Raw genomic sequence first — 12,421 nt, forward strand, 5'->3', positions numbered from 1 at the left:
TTGGAGTTAGAAACTAACAAATTAACACTTTAAAAAAATTATATTGTAAAACATCATAAGTCCTACAGTACTGGGCACAGACTGACCAGGATTTAGTTCATGTTTTGATATGGTCTTTTCTGAATATTAGTTACTGTACATGGAGAGGAGCGATGCCAGTTTATGCATTTGTAATGCCAGCACTGAAAGCACCTGGTCTGTTGCAAACTCTGTAGAACTCAACATACATCTTAACTCACTTCCTAAACTGCCATTTTATTATATGTAAATCATGAGCACACCAACATTTGTTTTTATGTACTGTATGTTATTATACTTATTACTTACAAAAAATATGTTTAAAAGATGCGTGAGTGGATTTACAGATAACTTTTATTTTAAACAGATTATCAGTGGTGTTGCTGGCAGTTGTAAAATCCTCAAAACCTAAGATTGCTGGTAAACACAGTTGTGCGACATGTTTCATTCTTATTGTCACTGAGCTGTAATCCGCAAATGCAAAACGTTCTCAAAAACATTCAATTGAAGTGAAATTAAATAGAGAAGTGCAAAGAAAACGGTTAACACCTTGGGGGGGGGATTCGGTTACTGTTAAGTCACACCGTTCAGTAATGTCTCATTGTTAACATCATATATCTTGACAAAACATTTCACAGATACAAATCTAGAGTTGCTGTCTGACAGAGAGCACGCATTAACATTTGTGACTAACAAGAGTATAGAAAAGGGACTTTTATTGTCCTCCGAGTTTGGGAACTTTCTGGAGTTTGTGGCATATTGAAGTAAACTATACAGTGTGGTGCCTCCGGGGGAAAGGTTTATGTTCTGTAGAGACAAGTACTCACACCACACTTCTTTAAATTCCTGTGGCGTTTTTCGCCGTTTCTCCAGCTCGTCCGTCTTCCAAGCCAGTCCGCAATCCGTTCTCTCAGTCCTTATTCAGTCCCAGTTCCAGTTCCAAAGTCCGTAGAATTCCACAAATCCCAAACCGTAAACCTTTTTTATTTCCGTTAATCCGTTATTCTTAAATCCGTACAAACACCGTCCTGATGCCATGCCATGCCTCGCCTCGCCTCGCCTCGCCTCGCCTCGCCTAAACGCATTCACCTACTGGCTTCCGGGGCGGTTCACTGTTTCCAGGGCATATATATTTTGTTTCCTGATGAGACCCACCTGTGTCTCGTTGTTTTTCGGACTGACCCCTTTCTGTCTGCAGGTCATCTGATTTCTCTTAGTGGCCATCTTGGTCAGGTCTAAGTCAAGTATATCGAGCAGATCGTTCCTGAAATACCGGTCCTGAATGACCCTTCCTCTGGTCATCTTACAATAGTAAAGCATAGAATCTTGACAAAATAAACCTTTCATGCATTTTTATGATAATTGCCAATCTAGCACAGACTGAAGAATAGCTCAAGGCATTTGTCTGAAATCCCACACATGTAATCATTGCCAAAGACTTTCACCGCCTGGTTCTGCTTACATTTGCAGTATTTCCTACCCCAAAACTTTAAAGTGGAAAAAAATATACTTTTTTGGAAAATTAATTGCAAATAAAAGCTGAAATAGCTTGGTTGGATATGTGTCTACCCCCTTGTAATAGCAATCCTAAAGTAGCCCTGGTGTAACCTTCAAAGACCTTCAAAATCACGCACCTAATTAAACAGCCTCAGACTGTGTCAAACTGTAGTGATGCACACATTTCCTGGATAAATTGAGCAACTTCTGTAGGTTCCTGTTCTTCTGCAGGGTAGTGCATTTCAAAGGAAATTTCCAGTCTTCAACACTCAAGAGCTTTCAAAAGAAATCTGGCACAAAGTTGTGGAAAGGCACAGATTAGAGGATGGTTATAAAAAAAATACAAAGAGGCCCTGGAAATCCCTTAGAGCTCGGTCAAGGAGATTATTAAGAAGACGAAGGCCTAAGGCACCACCAGAACCCTGCCTAGATCAGGCTGCCCCTCCAAACTGGATGACTGAGCAAAAAAAGAGACTGATCAGAGAGGCTACCAAGAAGCCAATGGCAACCTTGAAAGAACTACAGGCTTTTATGGCCAAGGCTGGTCTAACTCTAACTTAGGCCAGCAGCCATATCACCCTGCAGCTCACAACTGGCAACCCATTAAAGCTAAGCAGGTGTGAGACTGGTCAGTGCCTGGATGTGAGACCTCCTGGGAAAAACTAAGGTTGCTGCTGGAAGAGGTGTTAGTGGGGCCAGCAGGGGGCTCTCACTCTACATCTGTGGGTCCTAATGCCCCAGTATAGTGACAGGGACACTATACTGTAAAAAGACGCCATCCTTCGGAGGTCCTGATTCGCTGTGGTCATTAAAAATTCCAGGGCGTTTCTCAAAAAGAGTAGGGGTGTAACCCCGGTGTCCTGGCCAAATTTCCCTTACCAGTCAGGGAAAATAAGCACGTAATGATCAGGGATCTCTGTTATTAAACATTAACGGCACATGTCATTCTTACTGTAAGTGCACTCTCTCACTCAAGAAGATGAAGCACATGCGGTAACCGCGGGTTTCACAATGTCTTTTTTCCTTCTAGATAAAATGCAAATACACTTGCTTCTGACAGCTGCATAGAACACCAGACACCAACCTTGGCACGTGGTGAGTCGGAGATCTAAAATGTGACTTTTTTCTTATTTTAACAGTTTGGCTTTTAAGTTTTTCTCAACACTATGTTTAAATTGATCAATACAGGTGTATTTCATGCAAATATATATGTTAATATTACTATTAATATAGTAATTAACATAGTAATACTGCATATTACTAAACAAGGACATATAAATTGTATTTACCTTTTCAGTAAGTGAACAGAGTAAACACATCTAAACATTACTTTGGTATCTTGAGTATAAAATGACAAATCCAGAATGATAACGATGTTTTTTATGATTTTGGCTCATTTGTACCTGGTTTATATGTAATACGTTGCTTATAAGTCTTTTTTTTTTGTTTTGTTTTTGGTAAGATCACTTTATGTCTATAGTGAACATACTTATGAAATATTGTATGATGAGCAGATATTTTATTGGATATATTTCTTTAAGTAATGTGTTTAAAGAAACTATGGTGCTTGGAACACTTTGCATATTATGACAATTCCAGCTGAGATCAAGGAGCCAGAGAGTCCTTCAGTGTTTTGGTTTTAATACTAACGTGTTTTAAAACTAAAACTTAATTTGTGATTTGCTGTTATAAGGAAGACTGGAAGTGGATTGACTCTTACATATATTATTATCATGATAACAGGTGGCAACGCAATTGCTGAACTTTTGATTCTCAATGCCTACTTATTGTAACGAATACAAAAACATGTACAACAAAACTGACCAAGGGCATTCCTGAAAAAAGTCTGTCTACTTTAAATATGTAAAATTAGTCAAGTTACAAAATGAATTATACTTTTTCTGTGTGTCTCCATGATCAGACAGCTAAGTTTATTTATTAGATATCAAAAGGCTTAGGTTTGCTTCATCCTGTGTATCCTTTTTATTTTATGTTTGATTTGTTTATTGTTTTATTTTAAAAAATAGTTCATACAAATTGAGAACAGTATTACTTTTGCAACAACGGAAAGGAAAACCACATGCATGCAAGTTTTTATTCTGTTTCACATGTGTTTCTAAATTAAAAACCTTTCCTTAGCAGACATGTTTTAGTTAGTGTGAAAATGATTCAGTTTTTCTCTGAATCTAAAGTCATAACCAATACTTGAAAATACAATAGTGTCTGTACTTTCCCCATGTCATAGCTTGAAGAAAAATATATACATATCTGTTTCACTTCTTTTTCTCTTAAGACACACGTAACGTTTGCCAATTAATGCAATATTATTACTTAACTGCCTTTAGTTACCTAAAACATTTCCAAGTTCCTTACATTAGACAAACCACACAGGTCTTGGCCTATTCAATATAAAATTAAATTTTAATTATAATACACTATTGACATTGCTTTTACACTCTAATCATTTTTTGAGGAACATTTGACAGGAAAACAAGAGTTTTACTTTTGCTGATTTTGAGGTAATGGCTGAAAGACATTGCACTTTGTTCTCTGCAGTTTGTTCGTAACTTTGAGAGGGGAATCTGAGTCACAATGCCGCAGACGGTAAGACTGCAGGACTGGCTTCTCAGCCACCCATGTACAACAAAAGTCTGAACCTGCAGTTCCTCTTATACTGAGCAGAAATGCTACTGTAATCGTAGGGTAAAACTAGCCAGTCTTACCACAATCTGGGCCCTTAAAAGTAAAGTATTATTTTTAAAGATGCATTGTTGCATTACTGCATTGTTGGAAATTTTTGAAATCTTTAATAAAAGAAAACTCCCCTTTTATAGATTTGGGAATTTTAGAAGGAAAAGACCCTCAGATTAAATTTACCACAGTGAGGTTAATAGCAGTACAACTCTACACAGTGGTTTTGTGTTCCGCAGATTTTGCCACCACCGCAAAGAACTTTCAGGTTCACTTACATTCTTTGCTATTAAGAACAAAAGAGTGCAATCTAGTGTTCTGCATTCAGTTTTACAGTCTGTTGTAGAAATATCTGTGTATTTTTGTAGCCTTTTACGTGAACATTTTTTAATTTATTGTTAATAAGAGGGTGAAAAATACGTTTGAATCCCCGCATAAAGTATGTGAATAAACAGTCGCTGTCTAGACTGTCGGCCATCTTTCCCTTTTAAAATGTTGGATTAAGATCGACTAATTTAATTATTTTGTTGGAAATGTGTAGTGCTAGTTACCTAGAAACATACAATTCTCTGTTCTAGAATGCCTTTGGATGATGCCAGACAAACAAAAAATGATCAAATCATTTTTGTGCTTCACAAGCACGTTACACTCGCTCTACTCAGGTGTTCCATAAGGAGCAATCTTGTCAGGCTTGAATGTTGTGGGTTCAATTCCATCACTCCTGGACTTCATTCTCACTCCCAGCACTGTGACATGCACTCTTCATAGGATTTAATTTTCTATTTCATAGGATGTAATTTTCTATTTCACATATTTTTTAAGATATTGGCTATTTCTGCCAGGCTTGAGCCTGGTTTTATTTCATCCATTGATTCAGCCGCTGTGCTTGGAGTTTTCAGCCTGGATCTTCTGAGATTTCCAGTCACTGTGGCCGACATGCCAGCACAAGTTCTGCCATCCAAGTGGGCAGTGCAGTGGTGTTGTAGATGGCTTTTCATGCTGTTGACAAACTTGAATGAAGATCGAAGGCAAAAAAAGCACATCAGGTTTGGTACACATAAAAATGTACCATGTACTATGGGGGGGGGGGCACACATTTTAATAAACAAGATCAGTCAATGTCAGATTGTGGACACAATGTGGTCTTGCTGTGAACAACATTTGTGCCAGTGGTGGCCTACATTGCATGAAACGGCAGGGACTGTGGTCAAACTTTTCAAACCCACAGCTTTTCTCGTGGGTAATTCACCTGGCTGAAGACAATGACAATCTGTCCAGAGCTGAGCCAAGTAGCTGCTACAAGGGTAGGAGGGAAGGATGTGAAAACAAAACACATAACACAGGGAGAAGTGGCTGAGATGAGTGTTTGACCTCCTCATGAATTTTTGTTTCAAACTTCATTTTGATTTTGTTCTAAACGTATTTTTGCTGCATGATGCAGTTTTCACTATACTTTAGTTTTAATATTCACTAACTAAATTCATAAACACTAATGTAGATAGTGTGCTGGGTGTAGCACACAGTGAGGAGATTTTGTAATTTTTGAAATGGCAACGTCCAAGAAATGAGACAGCATTTAAACTCCAGCTCCTGACTAAATCTATAGATGCAAAATTGAGGTTAATTTCACACTTAAAAGTAAAAGGAATAAAAGTAAAGGCTACAAAGCCAAAACATTGTTTTATCTCAGCTTTCAGCACAGAATTAACCTTGTTTCTTTGCAGTCCGTATGCTGAATTAGTTCTTCACTCAAGCCATAATCTTTAGATGCTGAGAAAGCAATTGAATTGGACAGTGATACATCAGTCCCAATTTCACACCTTCCCATCCTAAATGTAATGTGTAAAAAAAAGTTTTGATTTTAAAAGGAAAGTGAAAAATCAAAAATGCATTGGGTTGTTTCTGTTTGAAAGAAAAGAAGTTTGTACAGTGTAAAAAATAAAAGGAGTGTACATGATATGATATGATATGGCAGTAGTAGGAGTGGTGATCGTTCTGGATTCATAATCTGAAAATTGTGTGGTCAGCTCTGGGTTGAACCAGTGCTGTTATACCCCTTAACAAGCTATTTTCAGCAGAGTGCACCACTAAAAAATCCAGCTGTATAAATGAGCACTGATGTTTTTTTTAAATAATGAAAATCAAGTAAAGATACTTACAAAATGAATGCACTTGAAAATATTGTTACAGATTTGGTGACTATGGATGTGTCTGAAAGAATCTAGAAACGATGGGTAATGCCTAGTTGACATATCCTGCTTCAAAGCTGAGATGTAGGAGGTCCAGATTCAGTCATCTAGGCAATCGTACAGTATACTTTGGTTTACCTTAGTTAATTAAGTGCTGGGTAAATGATACAGTATCAATCAACAGTCTGGAAAGACACCATATAAGATCAGATCGAGACACATAAAGCATGTGCCATGCGAGAGGTCCATGTCTTGATCATCCATAAAGACCAGGTCTGAGCAAAGTATTTGAACCTTGCTAAGAGAGCTTGCTATTCTGTCTTTGTTAGGGAACTGATTTCCTGAGTGAAGAATCCCTCGGTTAAAAACAGCCTCTCCTGGTTTGTGGGTGCATTTTAAAACAGGTAGATAGATTCCCATTTATGCTGATGCATCCTGGTTTGCAGAGAGAGAATCAACCACAGCTCGTATTCTATACTGATGGAAAAAAAGAAACCCAACATTTTCTGGAATTAGAATATGATAGTTATAGCTTACTGTAAGTACTTTCACAAAAAGTTGTCAATTTGTTTTAAGCCCTCTGACCAGCAATACAGCTTGTGCAGTGAGGCATTGCAACTTGCCAATAACACGAAAGCTCGTCAGGTGCACTTTTACCCAATGAGGTCCAGGTGGAACAATGTCTGATCAGCTCACCTTTAAAAAGGCCTTAATTCAAAGCTTAGGTCACTGCAAGAAAAAGGCCACAGATTTCTGTGCATTCCATAATGCTTCTAATGTCACCAGACGCAAGGGAAAGGGCCATTTGCATGCTGCAGGCAGGCATGTCATGTGCCAGCGTTGCCAGACACTATGGAGTAAGCCGCTCCACTGTGTCCTGACTGCAGAGAAGGTTTCAGCAGACTGGCAGGACTGCTGACCGTCCAAGATCTGGTTGCCCTCGAGTGACCACACCAGAGCAGGACCCACATCAGAGCAGGACCACCCATAGTGCTGCTGAAACTGCCGGCAGACACAATGCCCACATCAGTGACAGGACATTGAGGCTCCAAGCTGCTGGCCTTAGAGCAAAGCGGCCTGTCTGAGGCCCTCAGCTCATAACTACTAGACATCACGCCCGACTGGCTTGGGCCAGAGAGAGGCTGAGATGGACTCGTCAGCAGTGACATCAGGTCCTCTTCACGGATGAGTCACTTTTCAGCCTGTTCCACACAGACGGGAGGGCTAGAGTGTGGAGGAGGAGGTGTTGCGTTTCTTTTTTCCATCAGTATATTTAGTTTAGAAGGCAGCTTTACCTTATTAGTGTTTTAATTTTCTTATATATCACAACAGGAGATTCCTGCCCCAGTGTTTAGGCCAACAAAGATGAAAACTGTATATTTCATAAGACATTTAAACATAATTTTTTCTACAGGCATTTTCAAGGCACCTGATGATACATATGGGTATTTAGGATATAACATACAGTAAGCAGAGAGGGAGTAGTATCTTTACCAGCAGGCCAGGCTGGTTTATTATGATTATTTGCATACACAAACAAGATAAGACCATAACATAAACATCATTAATCTAATTTAAGCTTGTGAACTAGGGCTGAATGGAAACTCAAACAACAAAGTAGCCTTCTGGGTAAAACAAAAATGACTGAAAGGTTGTTTGTATGTGTTGTGGTTTAATCAGAAAGCAGAATACGAGGTAAGGCTAGTGAATAACTATGGTTGTTCTCAGAATTCATTTATCGTGCATGGTGTGATAATGGAACATAATTCTAAATGGGAGTGTGCTTTCTTTTGTGTTTTGGAGTTTTGCACCCATTGACTTTGTTAAATCAAATAACAGATATGTACTCCATCAGGAACCTTTTTGTTTTTGAATGTTGGGAACAAGACAATTGTTTTGTTTACTATTATTAACATTACTGAGTCACATTTCTATTAAAACTTGACATGCCAGCAAAACTTTAAAGTCATCTAATAGACTTGTGAAGAAAAGTCACATTGTCTCTGTGCTTTTTCATTGTATTCGTTCAAAACGTGTTGTGAAATTTCAAAGGAAAATGCTAATAATATTATTCCTCCACTGCTAATACGATTGCAATTCAATACATCTGTACATAGTCCCATGCTTGGCAAGACAAGCAATGGCTTTCTATTTTGAACTTCAATATAAACTATTGTGCTGTTCTTTGCATAGACGCTCTTTGTGAAAGTGATATTTAAGTAACAGAAATTTGGCAAAGCTGAAGGATATCCGACTTGTGGAGTGCTGTTAACACAACTGAGACATTCCTTGTCCTGCCTTTTACATCTGTTTTCACTTCAGTTTTTGCAGATCCTAATTGTGGTTTAACATTTCAAGATAAATGCCATTTATACGGCACCCCTGGAGCAGTTAGGGTTAAGGGTCCCAACAGAGTAGGATTCCTCCACCAGCTGTGGGATTTGAACCAGCAACCTTCTAGTCACAGGTGCAGAGCCTTAGCCGCAGAGCCACCCAAACAAACTATGTTATATATATTACACCGCCTGGGATTGAACCCGGTCTGACAGCATCATTCAATAGGGAACCTGCTGGCTGAGCTAAAGGAGACCTCAGCCTCCTTCAAATGGGTCATGAAAGACATTCTGACATTTTATTTAAGAACCACTGAACAGAATCTTAGGATCAATTAATGAGTTGATTAATTAAGCAAACAAAGCAAGGTTGATCATCATATTATAGCCTAGGAACAAGTAATAGGTTTATTCCATGCTGAAAAAAAGAAGAAAGAAAACACAACGTTTCGGCTGTGGAGCCTTCTTCAGGTGTGAGAGAGACAGGGCAGTAAGCAAAAGTAATGTAGCGGGAGAACAAAGGCTGGGAGGGAGGAGGAGTGAGAGGCGGGAGCAGGGGACAGAAAGAGAGGCCAATCAAGAGGTGTGAATTCAGAATAGGTGTAGAGAGGTGTGAAATGAAACTTCCAATGAATGGAGAAAATTTAGAAGAAGATTAGTCTGTCGTTAAGAGAAGGGGGAAGGTGTGAACCTAGCTGCAGGATAATTTTGGTTTTGGTGGTCTTTCTGTTGTAGGAGTTCGGAAAACCGTCTTTGAGAAAACAGACGGAGAGATTAGAGTGGTCACGGCCGTCAGAGGTGAAATGAGAAACATTATAGCCTATTCTCATTGCACCCTTTCATATGTTCATATGTTCACCCTTTCATATGTTCCAAGATAAGTTAAGAATAAAAAACTGCTCTGATCAGTGTGACCTTTGCTGGATTCTTTTACTGTGTGCAATGTGTTATTTTGGTTTCACTTACTGTGTTTTGTTAGCTGCGGCTGTGGGTGGGTGGGTGTGATGTTATGTATATATTCTCCATTCTTCAATTCAAGAAAAATTTGGTACATGATTTCCTCTCTTCAATGGCACCCACAATCTCACTCAGCTTTGGATTTTGCCATTAGGATTGCCTTGTCTAAGAACATTTTGGCATATTGTACAGTATATATTAGATGTATTTATTTTCTTCCTTTTATGTGATAAACCTGAGTTCAGGAGTCTGATAATCATTTTTAAGATTATTTGGCGTTAAGATCTATAAACACACAACTCTTCTGGATTTTCCAGGCATTCAAGTGTTTTTAATTCGGAAAGAACCTTCTGTGTTTTTCTCATTGGCAAATTAAATAACTTTCATTAACTCATGGGTGATGTCTCCATCTAGTGTCTGAAGATAGAGACAGCACCTATACTTCTGCAGAGGCTGGGGGAATTATTTTTTTTTCTTCCAATTGAGGGTTGCAGGGGAGCTGGAGCAAGGCACGGCACACCCTGGATGGGACGCCAGTCCATCACAGGGCACAAACAAATACAAACGCAGGCAGACACAAATAGAGACACAAGCGTGCTGAAAAAATGGTTTCTGTAGTCTTTCTGATGTATGACTTCAGAAAACCGTCTTTGAGAACACAGACGGAGAGATTAGAGTGGTCATGGCCGTCAGAGGTGAAGACGGTTTTCCCAAGTCATACATCAGAAAGACTACAGAAACCACAATTATCCTGCAGCTGGATCACACCTTTCCCCTTCTCTTAATGACAGACTACTTTTCTTCTAAATTCTCTCTATTCGTTGCAGGTTTCATTTCACACCTCTCTTCACTATCCTGATTTCACACCTCCTGATTGTCCTCTTTCTGACCCCTGCTCCCACCCTTCGCTCCTCCTCTCTCCCAGCTTTTGTTCTCCCGCTACATTACCTTCGCTTTCTGCCCTGTCTTTCTCACACCTGAAGACCCTAGCTCCACGGCCGAAACGTTGTGCTTTCTTTCTTCTCTTTTCAGCATGGAATAAACCTATTACTTGTTCCATTAATATTTATTAACCACACATTCAAAACACAAAACAAAAAGTACAGTTGTACATAGCTTATTAATCTGAAAGAAAACTGAAAAGTCATGATTGCATACAGTAAATAGCTGATGTGGTGTGAAAAAATAATGATAGGACTCTGACAAGAGTGTGTTTCATCCTGTTAGACTTTAATTATTTTTTTTCCTGAAACAACACTGCCTTCCTCATTTTGTTGTATTTTTTTTCTTTCAGAAATCTCATCAAACAATTGAGGCATCATTGAATGCATGAGCTTGGCCTGCATCATGACTAATGCCATGCCCATCAACAGAACATCATCCATCTCTGACGACACCCTGGAGATGATCACTAGCCCATACCTCACAGTGGTCTTGCCTGTCATTTATCTGCTGGTCTTCATCATCAGCACACCCTGCAATGTCATCTCACTCTGGCTGCTTTGCTTCCACACCAAATGTAACAACCCAATGATAATATTCGCCATCAACCTTTCTTTGACGGATCTTTTGTACAGTATCTTTCTTCCCTTCCAAATTATCTACCACCTTAAAGGCAATGACTGGCCATTTGGGAATGTCATGTGTAGCGTATCCACTGCTGCTTTCTATGGGAATATGAATTGCTCGATTTTGACTTCCTGTGCAATCAGTCTGGAACGCTACTGTGGGATTGTAAAGCCCCTGCGCACCAAACACTGGAGGACCGCAAGAAAAGCTGCCGTTGTGTGTATTTTAATATGGATGTTTGTCCTCACATTACACATCCCTATACTATCTCATGATCTGACATTTCCTGTCAACCAGTTAAACATCACAACATGTTTTGATATCCTCCCTAAAACTTTGTTCCCTAAAAAAATATTTGGCTATCTGTATTTTGGCGCAGTATTTCTTTTCTTTTTCTTCCTGCCTTTGATTATTTTCATAATTTGCTACTCCTCCATCATTAAAACGCTCATAAGTTCCCAGGATATTGACACCAAGCAATCCAAGGAGAAAACATTGTACCTTATCGTGGTTTTGGTTCTTTGCTTCATTGCCTGTTACTTGCCCAACATGTTCCTTCAAGTCCTTCACATGATTTACAAGTATAAGGGCCAAAGCTTGTACATCTATTACAAACTGACACTAGGCATCAACAGCCTGAACTGCTGCTTCGATCCCTTTGTGTACTACTTTGCTTCCAGGGAATTCCGAGGAAAGCTACAAGAAAAACTCTGCTGCAAGTTCAATGGGCCCGAGGAACAAACCACATCCAATTTGTCAGACCAAGCAAGTGCTCCATTAACGAGCCATAAAACTGCCAACAAAACATCTTTATGAAAAAAAATGGGTGTTCAAAGATTTATTATATGTAATTTATTCGACAAGACCAACAAGCTGTAGCAAAATAAAGCCCCTGAACAGTGAGCAGAATGCAATCCTTTCCATGAGAAAGAGGCAGAGCAACACGTTTGTGCTATTCAGGTCCCTGTCTTAGCATTAAAAATCTGGGACTAAGTGGGACTGGACTGTCCTTTCCTTGTCATACCAAAGGATCCCCAAGTGCTTTATGTGTTGAAGAGGACCCACATGAATAGCACCCACCTGGGTGACACAGAGCAACCAACATGTGTTAAATAGGTGGCACCAAAATTTGCAGACCAATGTATCATTGTGAGTAACCAGAAACAC

At 39.3% G+C, this 12,421-nt stretch overlaps 1 protein-coding gene across 1 annotated transcript; it reads left to right on the forward strand.

The window, feature by feature from the left end:
• Positions 1-2,561: 2,561 nt before the first annotated feature.
• Positions 2,562-12,158, forward strand: LOC148836076 (S-geranylgeranyl-glutathione receptor P2RY8-like). Its single transcript, XM_088913570.1, has 2 exons — positions 2,562-2,610; positions 10,980-12,158. The coding sequence occupies exon 2, from the start codon at positions 11,015-11,017 to the stop codon at positions 12,068-12,070; it is 1,056 nt and encodes a 351-aa protein (XP_088769696.1). The 5' UTR covers positions 2,562-2,610; positions 10,980-11,014; the 3' UTR covers positions 12,071-12,158.
• The last annotated feature ends 263 nt before the right edge of the window (positions 12,159-12,421 follow it).

Source organism: Atractosteus spatula, chromosome 4, assembly GCF_055471065.1.
Source record: "Atractosteus spatula isolate fAtrSpa1 chromosome 4, fAtrSpa1.hap1, whole genome shotgun sequence".
Classification (NCBI taxonomy): Eukaryota; Metazoa; Chordata; class Actinopteri; order Semionotiformes; family Lepisosteidae; genus Atractosteus; species Atractosteus spatula.